The 25,483-nt window shown below is 44.9% G+C and overlaps 1 protein-coding gene across 3 annotated transcripts in view; it reads right to left on the reverse strand.

The window, feature by feature from the left end:
* The window catches only part of Ca10 (carbonic anhydrase 10), a 483,666-nt gene that overhangs the window by 7,005 nt on the left and 451,178 nt on the right, over positions 1–25,483 (reverse strand). For all 3 annotated transcript variants that reach the window (XM_075991114.1, XM_075991115.1, XM_075991113.1), the window contains 2 exons: positions 16,943–17,038; positions 12,826–12,898 (listed from right to left, as the gene is read on the reverse strand). In XM_075991114.1, coding sequence (XP_075847229.1) covers positions 12,826–12,898; positions 16,943–17,038 — 169 coding nt within the window. The remainder of the gene's footprint in view (positions 1–12,825; positions 12,899–16,942; positions 17,039–25,483) is intronic.

Consider the following 25,483-nt stretch of genomic DNA (forward strand, 5'->3'; position numbering starts at 1 on the left):
TGAATCCAAGACCCAGTGGGAAAGGACTAACGCTATAGTGGTTGATGTCATCATTTAAGTGCAGTACCGTGTAAGGGAAATTGTATCCACATAGCTGGAATCTCATACTCAGACAGATGCGTCAAGTGTAACTGGAGGTTTCTTTCCCACCCCCCAGTTCCTGAATAAACACTCTGAGGCTTAATATTAATTATAAAAGTGAGCTGATGGCTCAGACTTATTACTATCTAGCTCTTACAACTAAATTAACCCATTTCTATCAATCTATGTATTGCCATATGGCCATGGTGTTAGCTCATATCTTGCTTCTCCGGTGGCTGCTGGTATCTTTTTTGATCCTGCCCTGTTTCTCCATGTACCTCTGCTTGGATTTCCCACTTAGTTATAGTCTGTCCCGCCATAGGCCAAAGCAGTTTATTTATTAACCAATGATAATAAAACATATTCACAGCATATAGAGGGGCGTTCCACATCAGTCAGGGATATAGTAAAACATCCACACTGATAGGAAGAATAAAGACCAGAGAGACAAAGTTCACAGCCGTAGAAGAAGCTGGTGCTTGCAGAGTAGGAACTGAAACCCAGTTTTCCTGACTTGCAAGCCACAGCCATTCATTAATTCACCAGATAGTCACTAAACCACCTATTTGAGCCGGGCCCACTGTTAGGCCCCTATTTTACAGCAATGGACAGGGGAGATACAGTGCCTGCCTCATTCCAGTTGAAGACCAAGACAATATTCACATGGCAATATTCATATGGAGGTGACAGAGCCAGGGTGATGATTGCACTGTCTACTGCTGTGGGCATTCATGCTGTCGATCTATTTTTATAGGTAAAGACACTCCTCCATTTTCCTTTTAGGAGTTGTTCAAACTTTTCTGAACATAGATGTTGCCAGGGAGTTTTAGTTTTAGTGTCCCTTGACTGTGATATGTGAGAAGATCAATCAAGCTAGTAGTTTGAAATAATCTAAACAAATCTACCATTTACCTGCTCCACCTAAAACCTTCCCACTCTACTGTGGTACAAGAATCCCTCTAGGGCTCCATCAATGCTTGAAGAGAGATCAGGCAACCTAGGCTTGGAAAGAAACTTCACTGACCCTAAGGTGAAGTATTTCTCCTTCCCTCTCTTCCTCTTTATCTCTTTTCTTTCCACTCTTCTTTCTTCCTTCCCCTTCTCTCTCCCTTCTTAAAAATATTTTAGTTTCACTTATGTGTCTGTGTTCACATACATATGTGTGCAGATGTGCATGTAGGCCAGAAGAGGGCGTCAGGTCCCCTGAATCTAGAGTTATAAGCAGCTGTGAGCCACCTGATGAGATTTCTGGGAATGAACTTGAACCTGGGTCCTCAACAAGAGCAGCAAATACTCTTAACTGTTTCTAGTCTTCTTCTTCTTCTTCTTCTTCTTCTTCTTCTTCTTCTTCTTCTTCTTCTTCTTCTTCTTCTTCTTCTTCTTCTTCTTCTTCTTCTTCTTCTTCTTCTTCTCCTCCTCCTCCTCTTCCTCCTCCTCCTCTTCTCCTCCTCCTCCTCCTCCTCCTCCTCTTCTCCTCCTCCTCCTCCTCCTCCTCCTCTTCCTCCTCCTCTGTCTTAGACATAACGTGATGCAGCCTGGAGCGATTTTGATTTTGACCCACTAATCATCCACCTCTCAAGTGTTTATTGGCATTCATCAGGTATATACCATCATGCTTGACCACTTTAAAAAACTTTCCATTTAAAAAGAAACTAACACTTTCCATGGAAACACTACGGCCCCAGGACAAGCCAAAGAGGGAAGGAGCAACTGGAATCTGCCTAGACCGAGTCTGTACTGTGGCCTGAGATATCAGAAGTTCCTATAACAAAGTCACCATGTCCACACCACACACTCACCTGTTGGTCCTCCTGAGTTTCATCAGTCACTAACATAATAAGCTTATGCTTGGTATCCATCTCATCATGGCTGTAACCCTTCCTAGGCCCTGGGCACGTGCCACCACCAAGTGTGGAGCAGACAAGCCGGGCATAATTAGGCGAATATAAGTAGGAATCACAGTCAGTGATGTGCAGGCCCAGAGAGGGGCTGTCAGCTTTATCTGGGTCAGGGGGATTTGGGAAAGAATGAATGAAGGAGGTGCCCTGAACTGTATCTTAAATGACAGGAAGTAACCAGTTTGTGACTGACACAGGGTGAGGTGTCAAGGGTACCGCTGACAGAGGTGTGCTGGAGTCAGGGTTGAGGGAGTTTAGAGGGCTATGTACTTAGGAACAACCTGAGTGTGGACACAATGTAGGTGGAGGGGTATCGTGGGAAATGAGGCCAGCAGGGTCAATACAGGCCACATCTGCGGGCCCCTTGTCTACACGGTTGAGAGTTTGGGCTTCAGCCTGGAGGCATTTTGGAGCCAGGGATGGCCTGATCAGAGTTGTACATAATGAGGCTGTCTCTGATGGCAGTTTGGCCTGAAGATTGACATACTGAATGAGAGAAGGAAGCATTCAGCACATTCCTATTAAAGGTCAAGGTGATTTGTTTAACCAAGCTTGTACGAGGAGCGTATTGGGTACTCTAGCATGCTGCTATTACTGCATTTTATTTTTATTTGGGGCAGTAGGGAGGAGGGAAGGATGGATGCAGTAGAGATGAGTGATAGTCCAGGCACAACTGGAGCCAAGATAAAGGACATTTATATTTCCCTGAAACTAGACCAGCTCTATGCAGCCGCCATATTTGAGGAAAGGGTACAAGCTAGAAGCAAGAGAAAAAAGAGCAATGTTTATGTGTTTATCTTCCTCATGGAGTATCAGCACATTTACAAAACACCACAGTGTTGATACTCCAACCTCTAGGGTCCTGGTGGGCAAGTTCTTTTTGGCCACCTCTCTGTCAGATGCAATGACCACACTCAGTGGTCACCCTCCTGGGATCATCAGCTGCTACTGTGCTCCTTCTACCAATCTTTTTCATCTTTTAATTTCCTCCTACAGAACTTGAAAATATCCAGTTAGAAGAATCTGGTGCTTGGGGCCCAAGTTCGAATGACGTTGCTGCTTGTACCTGTATGACCTTGGAGCCACAGGTGATAAGAGCCTCCTTTCCCACTTCTGCCATATACAGTACTTGTGTCACAGGTGTTTAGGTGAACAAATAGGAGCAGGCTTTACAAGTATCATCTAGCACAAGGCTCACTCCAGGTAAGTACTCAGCCATTCTGGGTAACATTTGTGTCCCCTTTGTGACTTACAGTGTGCTCGCTCAGCTTCCCTGGCAAACTCCCTGTCACACCCAGAACTCTGACTTTCCCAGATGAATTTACTTGCCAGGAATGATTTAGCTACCTGACTCTTCCCACCAAACTGTGAGCCTCAGGGGGAAGGGTTTTCTTCTTTTATTGTGGATCCCATTCTGAAGGTCCACCATATCAAAGAATGTTCAGTAAACACAAGACTAAACAACCGGATGTAATGGTGATAGTGCTGAGCAGAGACCAAGCAAGGAATAGCCAGCACTGACCAGGTGGTGGGGAAGTGTCCCTTCAGCTTGCACCGCTAACTTTACCGCAGCACACCTACCATCCCCCATACATGACACACAAGACTTTGGGATTAGACTGTTGGCCTTGTTTCTAGCTCCATGGTGATGTCATGTTTCCACCTCAAAGCTCCATGTACTCTCATAATTCCACTGCTGAAACTGCCGTGAATTTACGTTAACATTGCCCTCATGACTGGGGCCACTCTGCCTCAAGGACTGACATGGAAGCAGTTCTCCTTCTTCTAGGTTTTGGAATTTGAGGATGATAGGCTGTGCTTCTGCACATACCTTCTCCCTCCATGGGAGATGCTTGGGGAGTTCAACAGCTGTGCTGGTTTGAGTGAGAAGGGGCTCATAGATTTAAACATTTGGTCCTGAGTTTGTGAAGCTGTTAAAGAAGGCTTAGGAGGTGAAGCCTTGGTGGGGGAGGTGTGTCACTGAGGGGAGAACTTGAGGATTCAAGAGCCCACTCTAATTCCAGATAGCTCTCTCTGCCTTGGTGCTTTATCTCAAGATGCCAGCTCTTAGCTGCTGCTCCAGTGCTATGCTTGCCTGCCCACTGCCAAGCTCCGCATCACGTGGGTCATGGATTCTAACCCTCTGAAACTGTAAGCCCCAAATAAGCTCTTTCTTCCATAAGTCACCTTGCACATGGTGTTTAATCACAGCCATAGAAAGGTAACTAAGACAAAGGAACTATGACTCCAGAAAAACTAGAGGTAAGTCAGACATTTTCAGCCCCAGCATCGGGAATATTTTTCATGATTTCTCTTATGACAAAATGGTTTATAGCAGGCAAGCCTCAAACTTCGCGTTAGGAGTCATAATTCAAGTGGAAGTTCTAATTATGTTTTTGCCAGTAGCTTACTATTTCTTCATGGGTAACCTGCATAACCTCTTCTTACTTGGAACAATGGGCAGTTGCGGATAATTTCTAAGGCTTTCTTCAGGTGAAAACATTCCATAGATCACGAAACATCTCTCAACATCAACAAACTTATTCAGCCAAATTTATCTTTAGTAAGTCAAGGTTGTGGCATGAAAACATTGCATTGTTAATGTGTCAGCCATAGATTTACAAGGACAGGAAGATCACCATTGGATAATCAACAGGTATAGAATTCTGCTGATCTGAAGTTGACAGTTGTGCCTTTGGTTTTGTGGCACACTATGTTGAATCTCGGATTTATCTCATGTGGAGTTCTCATAGTTATAAGTAAGAAGTCTCCAGTTGAGTTCTTATTTTTTGTTCAAGTAAAACGCATTGTGATGCATTGTTTCAGATGGCACAATGGGGACTCTTTCTTTAGTCTGAACTTCCACTGGGTGCTTTAACCAGTGCATGGGGCTGCCTTACACACACCATTGTTGATAGGCAACGTCATCTGCTTCTCGCTTATATGGTCCCCATTCAAAGCAGACCATACCACTGAGAAAATAGTCTCATACTTCCAAAGATCAATACTGGCTTTGATCAATATGGAACTACGAGGCAATTTGAGTATATTGGATACTATTATACCCCCTTGTAATCTGAGGCAAATTCAACCGAAACAGAAAAAGGCAATTGCAATAGAATAAAGTCATATAATTTTTTGGTTTACACAAACAACCAATGAAGAAAAGGGCCCTGGAGAACCACTTTCTTGGAGGCAAGCTGCACCTCACCCGTTCCTCACTGCCACGAGGAGCTACCGAGACAACAGCATGGGAAGTGGTGTGCAACATTTTCCATTATGCGAACACACTCCCAAGTCTGTTCCTCTGCAATGAGAGTACATGTTCAATTAAGCCTAGAGAAAGGCACCTGGAGCAATGCGTTTATGCTCCTTTGTGATCCATCAACACGCTTAATACTGAGTCTCCCCGGGGGAGCTGCGCTGAGAACTTTCCCTGAGAGCTGTGAAGACGAAGGCATTTACAGGCTGGTCTGTGTTTGTGTATTTTACTAGGGAATTTGGGGGGGGAGTGGTTTGACTAACCTGAAATTATAAATAGGCTAATTAAAAGACCTTTAAGAGCTTGTTCTGTGTGCTGAATGCCGTGTTTATAAGCTCTCCTCTAAATGCCTCCAGTTGATGTGTCTCTATTGCCTTGGAGGAGCCATGTTAACACAGAAAGCTGATGGCTTCATATTTGGACCTGGTGGCCCTTAGCATTCTTTTTTGAGATCGAATCTCTCATTTGTATTTTCTATCTATGACTTGAGTGTTGTATTAGTGACTTTCCCTCACTGTGACTCCATACCTGGGAGAAAAAAACTTAAGGCAGAAAGAATTTCTTTTAGCTCACAATTTGAGGGGCTACAGGCCATCACAGGAGGAAAGACACGGCAGTGGGAGTGGCCACAGTTGGGATAGCAAGGAATGTGATGTGGTGGGGTTCACTGCCTCAACCATCAAGACACAGAGAGGTCAGGGTTGCACAAGGGCTGGGCAATAATTTTTAGTGACCTAATTCTTCCACTGAGGCCCCAGTGCTGACAATGCCACCACCTTCTTAAACAACACTTCTAGGTGGGGATGAAATACACACACGTTCAGGTCTGTGGGGATTTGACATCTAAGTCATAACAATGTGGACAGGCAAATGAAGGAAGATAAAGCCTGCAGAATAACACACAGCCTGAGGGTTTGAGAAGCAAGTGTTCGTTTGTAGCAACGCTCTGATAACCATTCCTTGTTATCCATTCTAGAAGGTTCTTTGCAATCCATTAATCATTAGTTTTGCCTATTGAAGATACTGTATAAAAAAAGTGCTGGTTCAATAAAATCAAGTGGTACTAAGATGATACAAATGTTACCTTTTATGTAATTGAGGTGCAATGTCTGCTAACTAATTAGCAAGGAAAATAGAGGCATATAAATATCATCCCAGTACAGTGCATTAAAAATTAAAATACTTCAGGCTAAATTACCAATATCTCCTCAAGAAAACCCTTTCCGACAATCCATTTTTCAATGTCAGGCTCCCAGTCTTGACCCTCACTTTGTTGAAGCAGAATTTGACTTTAATAAAATGGATTTTCTTTAGAAGACATTTTAAATTCAGCCTGAAATTAATTCAGGCTGGTCTTTTTTTATTGTCGGTCCTGGTTAGTGAGAATATTCTACAAGTTTTATTCAGATGTATGAAATTTAAGCTCCTGGGGCTGGAGCAATGACTCAGCAGCGATGGGTACTTGCTGCTCCTCCAGAAGACCTGGTGGCTTTGTACCTCCAGTTCCAAGGGGTCTGACACCCTCTTCTGACCTCTGGGGGCACTGTCCTCACATGGTACAGAGACGTACATGAAGACAAAATGCCCATACACACAAAACAATAATTTAAAAAAAACCCAAAATTCAAGTTCTCATGGAAAGCAGTAACATCTCACGAAGCCCTTGTGTGCACTACCTGTATCCAACAACAGTCAAGTGTGTTCTTTGAAAGTGAACATATTCCATCACTGCCTTCATGCCCTGTGCTGTGCTTGCCTTCAGAGTAAACTGTTGTTGGCACAGTGACTTGCCTTCCAACATCCAGGAGCTGGTTTCGACAGGCATGTCCTCAATACTGTACTCAGGTGAGTGGACTATCTCTATAACTGCCATCTTGTGCCAACTGACTTCTGTGATTGCTCCTTCCTCCCTGCACTTCCTCAGCTGACTGGTAAGATGGCCACATAGGAGTCTTTTCCATAATGGGGCCTCAAGGATATATATTTAGACGTGGTTTCAATTCCAAGTCATGAAGATTTGAGCTGCCCTTTCAGAAGTGAGGACTTGTCCCGCCTCTCTCCTGTATTTATTCTTACTTCTGTGACTTCACCCAAGTTTAAATGCCATCTGGATGCTGATACCTTCCACATTTGCGACTCTGGTTCTCTCTCCTGAAATCCAGACTCATCTATTGGACTGCCTACACCACCCCTCCTCTTGAATGCTTAATAGAAAGCCCAAGCACGACGTGTTCAAGAACTGCAATCCCTTCCCCACCCACAGGCACGCTTCATCTGAGTCTTTCCCATCTCCGGGATGGAAATAGCTTCCTTCCAGCGGCTTGGACTAAAAATTTCTTGGGAATCCTTGGTTCTGTTTCCTTTTACACATTAAACGTCTTATTTACCAAGAAATCTCCTTCTGTCCCTTTAAAATATATCCAATCACTTATCACCATCCTCTCCCCATTGACCTGGTCACCATTAATGCCATTGAATGGCTGTAGCCACTTTCTGATTTCACCCTTGCCACACTGTAGTCTGTTTAAAAAATTTTAGACTTAGCCATTTTATTTTATATGTATGAAAGTTTTACCTGCATGTATGTATGGAAATCCACATGTACACCTGGTGGCTTCAAAAATAAGTCAAAAGAGGACTTTGAATTCCCTGGAGCTGGAGTTATGGATGACTGTGAGCCACCACGTGGGCTCTGAGAATTGAACCAGGGTCTTCTGCAAGAGGACCAAGTGCTCTTAGCCACTGAGCCATCTCTCCAGCCTTTCTCTAGCCTATTTTATTTTTAAATCAAATAATCACATTACATATTTTCTCTATATGTATGATATATATATATATATATATATATATATATAGTGTGTGTGTGTGTGTGTGTGTGTGTGTGTGTGTGTGTTGTGTATGCAGGTGTGAGATAGTCTATGAGCATGCATGAGAAGGCCATAAAAGGACACTGAGTGTCTTGCTCTATTACACTCTGTCTTATTCCCTCGAGACTGGGTCTGCCACTGAACTTGGAGTGAGGCTGACAGCCAGCAAACTTCAGTGGTTCTTTTGTCTCTGTCCCTCATGGTGATGGGGTTATGATTGCAAATGCAGACATGCCTGGCTATTTTTATAGAAGCTGAGGGTTCAAACTCAGGTCCTCATGCTTGCTCAGCAAGTACTTCTCCTGCCTGAACCATTTACCTAGCCTAGAGTGCTCCTCCTGACAGAAGATGATGTCACTCTGCTTGAAGGCTTGGATTAGACTTCCAGCCTGTGGTGCCATGTCTGGTTACTAGGTATGCCAATCCTGACAGTGTGGCAGTGTCCTCTGAAGGCTACTGATTTCCACAGGAGGTCCCTATGTAAAGTCACACGCATGTAGGAGTTGGAGATAGCTTAGGCCAGGGTCAGCCTGAGCTGGCCATATGTTACTGTGCTAGTTCTCTGGTTAGTTGATGCCCCTTCTAAGTGGAAGCAAGTGTAAGGAGCAATGTGATAAGCAATGTGATTGCTTGTCAACCCAAGCCCAAGCTGCAATTAAAAGAAAAGCATGCTGAAGGGTTTTGTATTATGTCAAAACACCAGAATTATAACTAGTTAAGACCTCAGAGTTTGTCTTTCCTTGCTCCATAGGAAGGAAGTATGAGAGAAAGGAAATGATAAAGCAACCATGTCCAGGGGGACCCATGTGTATAGAAGAATGGGTTGTAGTTCAGGAAGTTCCTTTTTCCCCCATCCCCATCTCTGTGGAAGGATTGTGACATTGACCATCTTGGTCATATGACAGGTATTGGTGTAGGCTGCTTGTTCGTTTCCCAGCTACCCAGACCTGAAATAACCAGCCAGAAACTGTATTAATTAAACACTGCTTGGCCTATTAGCTCATGCATATTTCTAGCTAGCTCTTATATCTTAAATTAACCAATTTCTATTAATCTGTGTATCGCCACGTGGCTGTGGCCTACTGGAAAGTTTCCATTCGGCATCCAGTGTCTGTCTCCTGTGGTGGCTACACGGCTTCTTCCTGACTCTGCTTACTCTCTCTATGTATATCTCTTCCAGCCTGGCTATATTCTCTTAAGCCATTGGCTGAAAGCAGCTTCTTTATTAACCAATGGCAATAAAACATATTCATGGCATACAGAGGGAAATCCCACATCAGACAGGTGCCAGGGAGTGGGAAACAAGCAGTAGTGTGAGCATATTTAAAGACCAAGTCTTGAATAGTATTACATGAATTCATGGGCCGAGGGCAAAGATACTTGTTGGGTGTTCCTCTGATGCTGGAAAGATGAGAGCCATGTGGATCTGTCTTCCTTAACTGACCTGGGGACCTCTGCCTGCAGGCACAGACATCTTGACTAAACTGCCCATATAGCAGTGAGCAGTCAACACTCACTGCTCAGCGCTTGTTTATTATATAGAAGTCGCTGACTACCTAGGCACCTACTAAGTACTACTACTGTGTATCCTTGGTCTGATGTGTGAGCTGGGGATAGAAAACATACCCATGTAGAAAGCTTGTGTGAGCACCACACAGTTAAAGTGCTACATGCACAGCACTGGTCCTGGGGTGTGCAGAGTACCCATTCCACATCACCTCTAAATGCTTGATGCTCACTACAGTGCAGAGTGGATACTCCATCCAAGCAAGCAGGGCAGATGGGAGCTCTGTAGTGGAATGGGTGGCTGAGAAATCAGGGAGAGATGTATTTGGGTGTTCCTGGGTAGTGTGCTTGAAACAGAAGAGAATGAGGAGTTGCTGGAGAGTTGTATATCAATTTGATAAGAGCTAGAGTTATCTGAGCAAAGGGAACCTCAGTTGAGAAAATGCTTCCATAAGATCTAGATGTAGGCCATTTTCTTAGTTAGTGCTTAATAGGGGAGGTCCCAGCTCACTGTGGGTGGTGCCATCCTTGGGCTGTTAGTCCTGGGTTCTATAAGAAAGCAGGCTAAGGAAGCCATTGTGAGCAAGCCAGTAAGCAGAACTCCTCCATGGTCTCTGCATCAGCTCCTGCCTCCAGGTTCCCACCAGTTTGAGCTCCTGCCCTGTCTTCCTTTGATGATGAATGGTGAAAAGGAAGTGTAAGCCAAATAAACCTTTTCCTCCCCAAGTTGCTCTGCTCATGGTGTTTGGTCACAGCAGGAGTAGCCCTGAGATGGTGTGTGTGTGTTCCTTCTCCCTGTCTCCTATAAGAGTATGGGAACAGGGTAGTATAATAGGTGCCCCAAGCAGGTAGCATAATCCTCATCTTGACCTGAGTTTGTGGCTCATACCAGTAAACCTGCTACCTCTTACAGAGGCTTGGGGGTGGGGAGATGCCTAGGTTGTATGCTTGAAGTTGATCCTTTAAGACTTCCTACCTGCCACAGGGCCAACCTTCCCCTGCTGGAGGAAGCTGTAGGAAATTAAACTGGGGAGAAGAGAGCTGTGGTTTCCTGCTGAGCAAATCAATCTCTTTCTGCCAATGTCCTGGGCCAGTTCTGTGTATCAAGCCATCATTATCCCAGGGGTGAAACTCCTTTCAGGTATGTGACAAAGGTCACCATGTGGGACACCTTCCTTAGAACATCTGCTATGATAGGACCCATTATCATGTCTCAGCATGCAGGCCAGGGTGTCCAGCTTAACCCCCCCCCCCTTTTCTTTCTGTGGCCTTGGGAGGTGTTGCGCATGGGGGATGGATGGGGGAGAGAATGTATCTATTTTCTCTTTCTGTGTTTCTGCTTCAGGGATGGAAACACCATAAGCTCCCTATGACACAGAAACTTGGCCCTAGAACACTTTTCCTGCCTCTTACCCCCCCCCCCCCACTGCTGCCTGTTACTGTGACTGAGGGAGACCTTTCATTCCTCTGGTAACTGAGATGACGTGTTGTTGGGATCAGATCCCCTCTCTGAACTCTTCCGAGTCCCTTCAATGTTCTCCAAGCTTTGCAATGCTGCCACCCTGCTCGAATGCTTCGGCTCCCTCCTTCCAGCTTGCCTGTCTTCCTCCCTCACTCCCTTCCTTCTTCTATCTTTTCTATCTCTTCCTCTCTCCTCCCTTCCTCTGCTTTTCCTTCTGTGTGAGTGACCACTTCACTTAATATTAATCAGACTGCTGTAGGGGGAGGGGAGCAAGGGACCCCCTAATGATCCCCTATGCCAGTGGAAATCAGACAGATTGTGTTTCGGGGCTTAATGTGCAATTTCATGGCTTTTCACGGTCTCTAAACTGCAAATTCAAGATTATTTGAAAGCATTTTATTTAATTTTCATGCTTTTTTAATCAAAAAAGTTAAAAGAATAATAATCTTTTATAGGCAGTTATAAATGTGCTATTTACACACAAGACAGAAATATCTCCCTTAGCTGAGCAGTCTAAGCGTGTGCTTAGAGAGAACTCCGTAAGAATACTGATGAGGAAGGGCATGGCTGTGTGTGGAGAGGATTTAAGTCAGTCTTGTAGGGAATGTGTATTGAGGTGGAGTGATCTCAGGGTCACCAGCATGTCACCCCATCAGTTGCTCAACCTCTCCACTGGGTGTGACCTGATGGTGAGCCCCTTGTCTGGAGGACCAACAACTCAGCCATCTTTGCATTCCGAATACTGAAGGTATGGGATGAAGAAAGCAGTCAGTGAGAGAGGGCAGTGGTCGCTTTACTGCCCTTCTTCCACATCACAGTGGAGGCAGAAGCAGCAGGTGCAGCTGAGCTATGGGCTCAGGGAAGAAGCACTCTGCTGGGAGATGTGCAGATTCAATGTCCACATATTCTTTTTTCTATTGTTGGAAATCATTATCTACTTGTTGTTTGATTCACAAATCTAGACCTTTAAGATTTCCAAAACCCGGGGTTGAACTTTTTCACTTCGTTAATGAAGAAGCAGCATTAAAGTGAGAGGCCTCCTCAACAGAGGTCAAAGCCAAGGCTTGAATTACAGCTTCCCGCCTCTTCTTAACTAGATGCCCCTGCGATTTCCCCATCTTGCCTTTACATCTCTTGATATGTGCTGCCTCACACAGTTCCTCCAAGTCCTGTGACTTCTAGGTTTACCCTCTCTGTCCTTCCCCCTTCACCTCAGCACGCTTCCTTCCTTTCTGACTAAGAAGTTTAGGATGAAGCAATCTGAAATCCTGGGAGGAAGGCAGAACCCTACAGATCCATGAGGTATGCCCAGCCTCCTTCGGGAAGGAGATCAGACTTGGTTCAGGTGTGGTTCTGAAAAGGTCGATATTGGGTCCAAAGTACCTGGTAGGTGGCTTTTTTTTTCATCACATAGTTGGCAAAGCCCCAGCTACACAGACAGCTGACGTGGTGGAGTCAGTCAGCCGGTAGAATCCCCGAGCTCATTACCAACCCGCAGGATAACGATGACCACATCATCATAATCATTATTGCCTTAGACAGGCGTGGATGACAAAGGCACTCTGGGGACTTGTGCTTGAAATGGGCTGCTTCTTAGCCAACCCTGACTCTCAGGAGTGACTTTCTATAGAGTTAAAGGATCGTGAGGCAGAAAGGAGCCCACAGAGATCATCAGTTCCGGCTTCCTGCCTTCCGACAGGACTGCCCTTTGTAGAACAGTTGCTGGAAAGAAAATTGAGCCAAACTTACTTTTATACGTTATTCTTGTGATAGTATCTCTGTTGAGCATTCGATTAAGAAATGGGTTTGATGAATCAGAAACCTATAAGGGAAGAGAAAGTATTAACGACTGGGTGTCAGTTACTCTCCCAGGGCAAACATATCCATGCATTATTTCATTCCTTCATATTGATGGCTTACCATGGGTCCAAATCTATGAAGGTTGGGAATTCAGAGATCAGAGACACACACTCTACTCTATATGGACACCTCATCTCAAGAAGGAAGAGAGGTAGATAAACAAACCATCCTCGTATGGATTAGGGAGAGCTCTGATCGTCATTAGGGAGGGACCACCCACTATCTGGGAATCAGGGGAGCTAGGGTTTGGAAGGATGGATGGAAGCTGAAGTATTTTAATGTGAGAATATAGAAAAAAATGAAAGGCAAGGAGAGAAGGAAAAGCGTCTGTGCTGACGACCTGTTCATGAAAGGCTCACACAAGTATGTAGTGTAGTTGGAGCTAAAGGCACTGGGAAGGACGGGATGGGAGGCTAGCCCATGTCAGACTTTGACTGTCACAACAGGGTATATTTCAACATTCTTCCTCAGTAATGGAGAGCCATCAAAGGGTTTTGAGCAGGGAGTATGGAATGCAATGTCACGAAAGGGGCATTTGTCTAAGTACAAAGAGACTCTAGAATAAGAGCCCCAGAAGAGGGAGGAAAAAGAGAACCTTATAATTCTACTGCTTATTATCATATAAACATATTATAAACTACAACATTCAGTTTTCCATCCACTCACCCACCCATCTATCCCAGACATATTTACCAAGTATAATGGGCTAAACAACACTGCACTAGAGATGAGTTTCCATTTTGTACTTAGGCTCTTACATATCCAGATTCTTCCTCTGGGGGAAGCAGCTAAGCAACAAGCAGGCTGGGGTCAGAGAAATGCCCTTGATTGTGAGGCAGCCTCGTGCGGCTGTGGAGTTTCCTTCACAACCCCCTTCTGACTCAGTCTTTTCCCAGCGCCGCTGTTCATCTTAGTCATTTCTCTCCCACCTTGCTCAGCACAGCTCTGCAATTTACATCTCAGCTGCTAATCGGGTGTTGTGACATATCAACATTTTAAATCTGATTTATTCCGAGGTTTGGGAAAAATCGCAGCAGATGATCATTGTTATTAGATAAGCAACAGGTAACTTGAGTTTGGAGAAAGCACAGACTGTTTATTTTGTCTCCATCTGGCTTTCTTTTCGCACGGTTCCCTGGGTGTGTTGTAGTGAGACACACAACTAACTGCGGCTTGGTTGGTGACGACGCTCTATGGAGGCAAAATTCCACCTCCAGTAGGGGAAACGTCCCAAGCTGAACACTCCCGCTCCCTGGAAGTGTTAGTGCCAAATTCTGCTCGTGACATACTCTTCAGCATTGAAAGGCCAGCTCAGAGCCCTCTCCTGTTTGTACTGATATGCTCTGGGACACAGGGCCATGAGGGTGTCTGGTGGAATGGGAAACTGCAATGGGTCTCAGTTGCCGGGTGCCTTGGGTTCCTGGTACCCGGCAAACTGAACAATACTGTTGTTGAGAGCAGCCCCCCCCCCCCCGGAGGTGATTAAAAATTATTGAAGTATTTCCATAGTGCACACAGATGATTTGTGGGCACAAGTGCGTTGGCAGTGGTGTGGGTGAGCGGATGAAATATGTACTTGATGTAAGTGAGCTAAGTGGGAGGTAATGGTGTGTGATCGAACAGCAACTATAGCCAAATCTCAGCTCCCTGTGCTTATGGAATGGAAGGGAAAACAAGCCTCTCTTATTGATTTAGTGACTGATTGATTGATTGATTGTGTGTGAGCACACACTTGTGTCTCAGTGAAAGTGGAGAGCTCAGAGGCCAATTCGTGGGAGTCAGTTCTCTCCTTCCACCCAGATCTTAGGAATTGAACTCAGGTGATCATGCTTGTCAACGGGTATCCTTAACTGCTGAGCCCTCTCTTTTACCACCAAACCCTTAGCCATCTCTGGCGCAGGATTTGGTCAGGGTGACATTTCTTCAGTTGAACCACTCATGTGGGAACTTCTCATCTTGTGTTCTTGCCTTACCTACAGGGACCTGGAAGTGGGAGGCAGGGGCATCAGAAAAAGGCCTGATGATTATCGGAGGCTGTACATCCTTAGAGACTAAGGATTCAATCCATCTCATTTCTGGGTACCAGTGTCTAGCAGGGGATGGACCTCTGTCCCGTGCTCAGTTGGAGTTTTGAGACGAGTGAATGACAAGCCAGAGCACAGCTAGCTCACCGTGGAGCTGGAAATCTGGGTGTTAATTTTGGGCAAGAAAGAGGGAATGCTATGGTTTATTTTGAGACTGAGCCAGAAAGGTTCAGGTTTGCTCAAGGAAAGAAGGGGAAATTCCTCAGGGTTCAAACTGCCTTGAGAACATTCAGGAGCTGGCCACTGTCCCTTACTGGCCTAAGGTTCTAACTAAGGTCCTTCCAAACGTCAGGGGAGCACCCAGGCCCTGCAATCTTGACTGTTGGTTGGGACCTTAGTCTAGCACAAATCCCTGCACGAGCTTGTGAAACACCAGCAGTTTGCCATGGAGGAAGTTGGCTGCCGGTCACTCCATCAGTCACTGTCAGCTGTGCCATAGTTGAGCTTCCAGGATGGCATTCTCTGACTTAGAAACTTGGAGCCAAGTGACGGCAAAGTCAGGGACTGACACTGAGATGCTCTTCAAGAGACTTGGGAAAGGCACATCAACCTCTGGATATTACTCATGGGAGACTTTGCATGGGGAAAACCACAACAGGAAGTGATTCCCGGTCACATGACAATGTGTAACATATCCCTAGGCTTCACGATGTGCGTGGACCAGGCTGACGACGTGGGTTGTCTGGATCATAACTGGGACTGCAGTAAGAATTTGCTCCCGGATTGCCGGTACCAGTGGGCTATGGCTGGGAGTGTGTGGTGTTTAAGTGTTGTTTTCTCTCTTCTCATCCGTAGTTCCTCTCCCAGATCTGTTGAGTAGGGATCTGGGAATAACTAATAAATATTACAGCGAGGCAGGACTTGGGTGTCTTTCCTGGTTGGGCTGTTATGAACGCTATGAACTGGGCCTGGCTCAAATGAAGGTGAGGAATTTAGCAGAAGGCATGATGTCTGGGAAGACGACCAGTACCTGTTGCACAGAGTCTGCTTCGGGGGGAACTATTGCCTAAGGGGTCCCTGGGGACCCCATTACTCCAAGAGCTCTGTTACAACTCCTTGGTGGTGAATGCTAAATTTCTACTGAAACTCTTCAAGTTCTGGTTGGTCCAATGTTCTCTAATGATTTGGGCACAAACATCTCCAGCAGCTAGCACACTGCGGTACTTTGTAACTAACATAGTTTACTTAACAAAAAAGAATCAAAAACTTTTTTTACAGCTGGAAAGTAAATCTTACTTTTTTATTAAAAATCATATATCTACATCCCTTTATATCTGTCAAAACATTATGAAAAATCAAAAAACAAATCAGAATTTGTTCAGTTGGACATTTCACAATGTTCTTGCCTATTGGATATCTGAAGGTTATACAGTCAACATGGGGACTTTGTCTCAATTCTACTTGCCAGGATTACAAATCAGCATTCGAGTGGGAAAGGAAGGTGAACTTTGTAGCTGTTGTGGGGAAGCCTGGAGGTTTATTATAGTGCAGGGTCTGCCGGAGAGGGACATCTAACACTTCTCTTATTCCCTTGGTGGCAGCAGATATTGGGCAGTCTTTCGGTCCCAGAGGCCATCAGCACTCCAGCCCCTCTCCTTTTGCTACTGCACTCTTGGTCCACACTAGTAGGTATGGCCTGAAGCCTGTCCCTAGCACCAGCTTTCTCTCTAGGGCAGAGGCTGTGCAAACCTTCAGGCCCTGAAGCTCTGAAATGGAACCTATCACTTCTTCATCTTACTTGCATAGCTTTGAATCTTTGGTGCATCCATGTTTATAAAAATCATAAGATCCCGAAGCTTTCTTAGGTACAGATATTAATTGGCATTACTTCTTTAAATATTTTTATTCCCAACAGAGACTGTAGACAAATATTCTGGTTGGTGTGGGGAATGGCAAGAAGAATAAAAGAATGCAAGACTTACTTTTATAAATATAGAAACTACCACCAATCCGTTTGGACTCTTCGCAGCTTCTGTGACATTTGTGTATAGCTCATGGTTATAGTGGATGAGTTGTACCTGGCAGGAAGGAAAATCAAGAGTAAGAACAGCAATTCAACATCAAAAGAGGTGAGGCACAGCGTATCCTCCAATGCAAGGGTGAACTGCAAACCTACCAAAGAACAATAGGAAGCACATGTTTTTAATTGAAGACATTTCAGGGTGTAAATAGAACCTATGTATGTAAAATGCATGTACATGCACACATATGAACATACGACCTACACAAATTTGCAAACACGTTCTGGTAACAAGAGTCCTTTTTAATAAGATTAGTGTCCATCTGGCTCTTCCTCCCTCCCAGGACATTTCCTCTAAAGTGTTCGCTAAGTGGATTTTCCTTATTAGGAAATGCAACAGTCCTCAGGTGTGGACATCCTCTCCCAGCAGCCCCAACAGCTGCCCAGGAAGTGCATAAATCTTCCCAGTAGTCTTGGAGTGAGCAGGGAACTGATAGACCCTGACCCAGCCCCACTGGGAGAGATTGGAGGTATTCAGGATGCTTGACTCTTTGGAAGAGCGAGTGGATGGCTCTGTCTCATGGTGGGCCAACCTGTCCAGTTCACTTGGTTATGCAAAATTTTGTTTCCCTTTCTCTAACAGAACCAGTGACTGGCTATCAAGTTCTATGCAGCAAGCACTGGGGCTGAGGGCAGCAAGAGGAGCCTAGATTTGGGTTGTGGTGGAGTGGGTCCCTCTATTACCTTATTCTTTTAAATTCCCATTGTTGAACATGGCATGCATATATACCCAAATTAACACATTGCAGACTTGTGATCAAGTTTTATTCCCTTTCACTGAGACCTAATCACCTACTATAAAATGTGAGTGTGATGATCCCTTTTAAAATGTATCTTATAGCTATGATTTTAAACAATATTTTATAGCAATATGAAAAGGGTAACTGTGAACACCATTTCTCTCATCTCTAGCTAACCCTGGCTCACATGATGGGAAAATGAACAGCTCATTTAGACCCCTCCCAGACAGGTTTCTCTGCTTATAAAGCAGATAGCTACACACATACAAAAGAAAAAAAAGTTTAGAGGAACAATAGAGGGGCGTGGCCACAGCTCAGTTGGCAGTGTTCTTCTTCTGCTGGGTTCCAGTTTTAGCACCACATAAACGGAGTTTTGTAAGTCTAACATTTAGGAGGTAGAGGGGAGAGGGTTGGGGTTCAAAATCATCTTCGGCTACTTAGTGAGATAAAAGCCATCTTGGAATACACGAGACATATCTTAGAAACAATAACAGCAACACCAACAGAAACAGTAACATGGAAAAATTTACAAGCGCCATTCTAAAGTTGATTTCTGACTGCCTGTTCATTCAAGTCAATATCTATAAGTCTACCCGTAGTTCTCTTGGCGGCAATAGTCTCCTCCCTGCGTGAATACTCCGTAACATGCTGAGCCATCCCACGCCTTTCATGGCTTTCCACTGTTCACCTTCTTGCAACACTGTCACAGTGCAAGTATCATAGATCTCTCTCTCTAATGGGGTTAGTGCTCTTCGCTGGCTGGTTTGAAAACCTAACCAGGTAGCGCCTGGGAAGTGACTTGGGACTCTGAAAGTACAAGATGACTTTCATTCCTGCTAGAATCCCATTTTGCATTAAAGTTGTATGTGTGGTGTGGTGTAGTTTTCAAAGAAAGACAATGAACTAGAAGGAAACTTGCCCTTGTGTTTTGAAAACAACCAGCACATTTATTCTTGTGGTATGCAAGTGTTGCTGGGCATCCAGGTCACCTGGTGTTTTGAAACTCTCCAGTGCCTGCTTGTCCCAGTCCAGTTCTGACTATTTTGGGAAGGAAGCGGGTCCTGTGTTTGTTAAAAGCTTTCTGGCTAGAGATCCACTGGAATTGCAAACCAGTGGAGTGTCAATGGGCACCGGTAACCCAGCAGTGCCCCCTCAGAGGGTACCACTGATCTGAACACCCGAGTCCATGGAACATGTCATAGAGGGGCACACAGTATCATGCTTTTGACATTCCTCATTTGCTTTTTAACTTCTTATATATTTTGCCAGTGGAGACAGATGGTTACACTGCAGCTAGTTTGCCGCCGGAAAGGCAACCACAGGCAGGGGCTGGAGGACCATTCCTTTGTCTGTGCAGTCCTCTACCAGGCTTACAATTTTAAGTTACAAAGACAAAGCTAGCAGTGGAAAGAAGAGTGCACGCACAGAAGCATGGGCAGCATCTGTTAGTGTAGCTGGTGGAAGGCTCTCTGCAGAGAAGATATTTGAGCTGAGATCTGGTGATGAAGAAGAACAAGGCCCGGAGAGACTGGAAGGAGGCCTGTCAGTCACACAGAGAGAGAGGATACAAGGGGTCTGAGGCAGTGGCAAACAATGCAGATGGTTGGGGTGGGTAAAAGTGGCCCAGGGTGGGACCAACTCACACAGGACTTTGCAGACCTTGCTGAGGGTCTTTGAAGCAGGAATTTACTGGCATTAAGGCATAAATAAATAAACTGACCCAGACACAGTTTTGAAAGATCTCTTTGGACACCTAGAGGGTCATGATAGAGACAAGAGGGGGTCTTGCCTACTCTTCTTTATGTCACATTCATCCATCACCCCGTCTTTTCTAGGACACTGGTGATGTTGCCCATCTCTGTTTCTATAGTGTTCTTAACCAGAATTTATTGTGATTATAAATTAGCTTGCAATGATTGATTTGATGTGCCAGTTCCACAGGGCTAAGGGGTGTCCAAATAGCTGCTAATGTTTCTGGGTATGTTTGTAAAGATGTTTCTGGAACAGATCAGCATTTACATTAATAAACTGAGTAGAATATATGTAGCCTTTCAAACATGGTTTTGTATCTGTTAAGAACTCATTGTATATAAAGAGACAGAAGAAGGGTGAATTCATTCTTCTTGGGCTGGAACATCCATCTTTATCTGTCCTTGGAAATCACAAATCCTGGTTGCAGGACCTAGGATTCATACTGCAAACACCACTTAAATGTCTATGGGTCTACAGACTTTGGACCTGGACTGAGTGAGATCATGCCAATGAATCCTTGGTTCTTCAGCTTGAAGATGCCATGTGGTGAGACTTCTCCCCCGCTGTAGTCAGGTGGACCAGATGCTGTAATGAATCTCCATTTATAAATATCTCAATGTATTCTGCTGGTTCAACTTCTTAGGAACCTCATGACGATTGAAAATTCAAAGTATCTTAGAGCCTACAGGGCACTGGTGATCAGAATAGATACAAACCATCGATACCTGGTACAGGCATGTGGGAGCTGAACATCACTGTCAGAACTAGTTGTCACCAACATCATCACTGCCAACACCACGCTTTATTGATGATCACCATTAACACTGGTTGAGCGCTGATCATCTACAGTACATGCAGGAATCCAACTGTGATGCATGTTGCAAGGGATGGTGTGTTGGGAGCTTGGGGAATGGATTTGGGCATCCTTCTCCAGAGATTCGCCTTGAGCTGAGATTTATACATATAGCATTTATAAATTGGACATAGGCATAGAGAAATGTTAGCTGTAATATCATCTCATTTAATTCTCAAAACTCCATCTCATGATCTGCTTTTGATTTACAGGGACACCACAATTCTGCTTTACCACTTGATCAAGGAAGTATCGGGTGGCAAACGGTGCCCAGGTCTTATGGTTCGAGTTCACACTCGAACAGCATGTTACTTCTAGACTATTGGCTTTGTGTCTGTTCCCATCTTTAGGTAAACATCTCCGGGAATGGATGCTATTCATCATCTTGCTCCTAATGTTTGCCATGGAATTTGGCCCAGTGTGAAGCTTGGCAAATGCTTGCTGAATGAATCATTCTACTGCTCAGAGTCTGAGCTCTAGAAGGGGCCTTAGATAAAACCAAGACTAGCTCATTTCTATTAAACACAAAGAAACTTCGGGTCAGAGGGGGTCTATGTCTTGCTTATCACAGTATGGTGATTTATACTTCATCGGAAGCGTGGTAGAGGAGAAGCTGGGCAGGATAGCAGCAGTCCATGGAGAGCCTCAGAGGCTCAGGTGGCTAGGGTCTCACGCCTATGGTTTCCAGGCTGTTGGTCTTGCACCTGAGAGTCATACAATCAGATGCAGAGCTACCTTCACATTGCAGAATTTTCTGGAGACCAAAGTAATCACTTTCTCCAAGTTCCATGCTGAAATTCAGCTTTAGAACTAGGTCCCAAGTATTTGTCTTTGCTGAATGAACACTTGCCGTGAGCAGGCTTCTGAGTTAGCCCCGTCATTGGTCCAGCTGTGAGCAGTCTCTGGCATGGAACACAATTTCCTTTTCCAGGAGTGTGTGACAAGCCTGTGACCAGTATGTGACCAGTGCTTCTCACTCAAGATTTGGGAGAGTGACTATGCATCTCTCAGGCCTGATGCACATGCTCCAGTTGACCTTTCTCTGTCCCTTATTAAACCTGAAAGAGTCACCTTGTGACGGCACTCATGACAAGGCTACCACATTAACCTCTGTAATAACTCAGTGACTTCCACCACCCAGAAGGTAAGGGCCTGAATGTGAGCCCAGCCCTTGGCTGGGCCCTGACTTTTTCTAAAAGTCTCAGTGGTTAGCATGGACTAGCAGGTTTTTTTCACCTCACACACCGCACTTCTTTCTTTCTCTACAGCCTGTGCTTACTCTGTTATTTCTGTTTCATATATCTTTTCCTCCCCCTTTTTATCTGACTTTTATTTGTGAGCCCCTTTAGAACTTGGCTCAAGGGTCACCCTCTGAGAAGTCATTTTCACGGTCCTGTTAGCTTGGAACACGCATCACAGTTTGGCTTCCACATTTGTGGTGAGAATGCTTCGTTCTTCACATCTTTGGCTAGACTCTAAGCTTCGTCTGGCAAAGAACCACGCCAGCGTCCTAGAACTCAGCACCGTATCTGTCCATAGCAGCAATGGCAAGGTAGGAATAACTGTAAAATGGATAGAGGAAGCAAGGCAGGCCATGGTCAGAAGACAAAATGTGATGTCGTGAGAAGCAAGGAGAGAGGGTTGCTTGGCTGAACTGGGGAAACAGTCTGAATTCCAGACGTGTATCCCCAAAGGGAGTTAAGGCCCTTAGTATCTGGATTACCTGGCCCCGCCTCGATGTAAGGGGAGGAGCTCGGTCATGTCTCATCGTGATGTGCCCTGCTTTGAGCAAGCCCATAAAAGGCTTGTCCTTTCTGAATGGAGATAGAGGAGGAGGGAATGGGGGGGGTTAGATAGGAAAAAGGAGGGGATGGAAGGAGAAGAGGGGGGAGAAACTGGTTGGTATGGAAAATAAATGAAAAAATGCTATTTACATAGAAAAAGACCTTTAGTATCCTCATAAGACTATGCAGATGTCATAGCCTAGCTTCATCCCTGAGCACCTGGGTCATGCAGGCTCTCATCTTTACGTAAGGATTGTAAAGCTGCCTACTTCCTATATCCATTTATGACTTCATGGGCTTGGAGAAAAGCATTTAGCCCAGGGCCTGGCATGCACTAGACACTCAGTAGCCATCTGTTACCATGCTTGCTGTTGTTCTATGTTTACTGTTGCAGTAGATAACAGAGCCTTGGGCTCCTGTAGAAATGAGGCTTAGACGCGTACAGTTTCCTCTTCTGCATCCTGTCTTTGAGTGTGTCTTCCTGAGGACCCAGGGGAGAATACTACCTACTGGGGGAGAATTCGGTGCATGGTTCCCTGCTCTGGATGAAGTGAGAGCTTTAGGGAGGAACATGTTCCTAGTGGCTCTGAAGGTAATTTAGCAGGCAACTGGCATTTAAAGCCATGAGCGAGACAGTGACTCTTCCATCCGTGGGACTTGTGGGGCTTCTGCCACTGTGACTTCACTCGGTTTTCCTAGTATTAAAGTGGTCAAAGAGAAAACAGGAAAGAACGGGTGTGGCTAGATTCCAAGAGAACTTTCTATGCAGCACACCGTGGGCCGGGTTGGGTTTGTGGTTATAGTTCGCCCACTATGGCTTGCTTAAGTTGAGAGCTGGGCAAAGAACTTGCAAAGCATTCATTTTCCAGTGACTGTGTACAGAGGGGAGAGAGTACATGCTGAGAGGAAGTAAGCATGAGTCTGCCCCCGCCTCGTGAAATGGCCATTCTTATGTTCCTAGGGGCCTTTAGACTTTCCAAAGCACCATCAATTCAAATGAGCTTACTTCTGTCAGCCCTGAGGTCCCAGGTGCCCACCCTGAGCTGGACCCCAGGAGTCCAGAGATGCAGCCTATAGATCCCGTATCCTCAAGGCGCTCACATGGCACACTCATTTGTTCCCGAAATAGACAAAGGATAAAAAAAAAAGAGAAGGCACAGAGAGGTCACACAGCCAGTGACAGCGATTCGGGTCTACCTCACCTCCCCATAAAACAGTAAAGAGAGAAGGAAGGTGTTTTATACTTGAAGGGGAGATTACATTTCAGCAGCTTTTTGCTGGAACAACAGTTATACGCGAGAACTTATTTATAGAAGTCATTAGCAAGTTTGTCTTTCTGTGTAAGAGCACAGACTCTGCAGAGAAGAGCACGGCTTGATATTTACCAACCGCCACATTCTCACCCTCAGCCTTGGCAATTATCACGGGGCTGCCTGGTGACGATGGCTTCCTGTATCCTAAGACATGTGAATGCAATTAAGCTGCAAAGGACATGAAGCGTCCATCACTTCCATGACTGGAGACCCTAGACTGAAGGAGGGATCACTACTTGGATTTTTAAGGCATGACATTTTTTTTAGTGAGTTGTTCTAAAGTTTGAACAAATGCAGGGTATGACCCTTGGGTGCAGGATGGAGCAAGAAAATTTGAGGCTTGGCTTATCCAGATGCTCTTCTGTCTGAGTAACCCCAGGCTAGCTACCTGGTCCCTCTGTGCCACGGCTTCTTTCTTAGAAGAATGAGGATGTATCTGAGCATCGTCACAAGAATGAAACAGGAAAAATTACCAACATCCTCTTCAGGATCCAGGCAGGGTCTAGGCAAACAATCACCACAGATGGGGTGCTACCATGGAAGAATTAGTGCGCTCCCCTGGTGCTCACCCCTATTCTAAAATAGCTGCCTTTAGAAGCCTAACTTTCCTTCTGTGGTCCTTTCCCCAAAGCATCTATATCCCTTCTGTTTCTCAATAGCAAAGCTGCTGAAAGCCAAAGCAGGATGTGCTTCCTGTAAAGGGGTCCATCTACATCCTTCCAGACGTATCATCTGGGCTGAGGCTGGTACCAACTAGGATTAAACGGTGAGGTATGAGAGCTCCTTTTTGAACCTCGTCTGATTTTATTGTGAGTTTCCCAGAGTGGCATCCTGTAGCTAGAGACTCCTTATTCCCATCCTTTCCTCTGTATTCACTTATTTTCCTCCCTCCCCGCCACTATACCCCCAAGACTTCATCCTAGCCCCAGGTGTGAGGAAAGACATCTCATTGTTCTAGAGTTGAATACCCTGGGTTCGAGTCCTAGGTTAGTTAGGCTCTTTGCAGTTCAATTTCTTCACATGCAAAACGTGATTGCAGCATGGCCGCCCAAGGATCGGCTGGGCTGATTAAATAGCACAGCTTGCAAATGAGATCAAATGTATGAACGAGATAAAGCGAGCTTCAAACACAGCATCTGGTCCAGAGTACACACTCATTAAATGGGTGCTGTGATGATTCTTATTAGAAACGCCTGGCTGCCGAAGCTCAGACGAGGAAAACGAGGAGTTTAGCCACTTCAAAGTTACTTAGAAAAAAGTCAGGTGATCGACATGTTTAGATTGCATTTTTTTTTTAGGGAAGTGTCTATAGATGATTTATTTTTTATCTCCTATTTTGCCTTATTACCACCTGACCACCAAGATGATGTTGCTAATAGCTTCTTTCTGTAGTTGGTATTATAAAAACCTATTTTTATCTCCTATTTTGCCGTATTACCACCTGACCACCAAGATGATGTTGCTAATAGCTTCTTTCTGTAGTTGGTATTATAAAAACCGCAGTGGTACCAGCACACATAGTCTCAGGGCCCCGTCTCTCTTCAGCTCATTATCATTGCCACAGAAGAGATTGTCTCTGGAGGAAAACCATCTTTTTGGCATGGCCAGATCATGTATGTCAGATAGATATTGATAGATATTTCAGAGCTCAAGGAGTTAGCATTAATGAAGGCTCACTTGGTTTTAATTAAAGTAGAGTCTGAGTTACGTCAAGAATCATTTCCCTGCTTCTACTTACAAAAAGTCAAGAGCAAGGTAACTTTACAAGTACGTTTCCAAGAGACTTTTGAGGGCCAGACAGGCCACTGTCTCTCATAATTACATACAAAAAGCTTATATTAACATTAGCCGATTGTAATATTATATTAAAATAATCATTGCAATCAAGTAGGGTGCATATCAGGAATTAAAGCCCATCATTATTGGAGAACTATGCCAATGAAATTTAGTGTACTGGTTGAATGAAACAGAAAAGAGAGCCATTATCATCTCAGTGGGACC

This window comes from Microtus pennsylvanicus, chromosome 11 (genome assembly GCF_037038515.1).
Source record: "Microtus pennsylvanicus isolate mMicPen1 chromosome 11, mMicPen1.hap1, whole genome shotgun sequence".
In the NCBI taxonomy this organism is placed as follows: Eukaryota; Metazoa; Chordata; class Mammalia; order Rodentia; family Cricetidae; genus Microtus; species Microtus pennsylvanicus.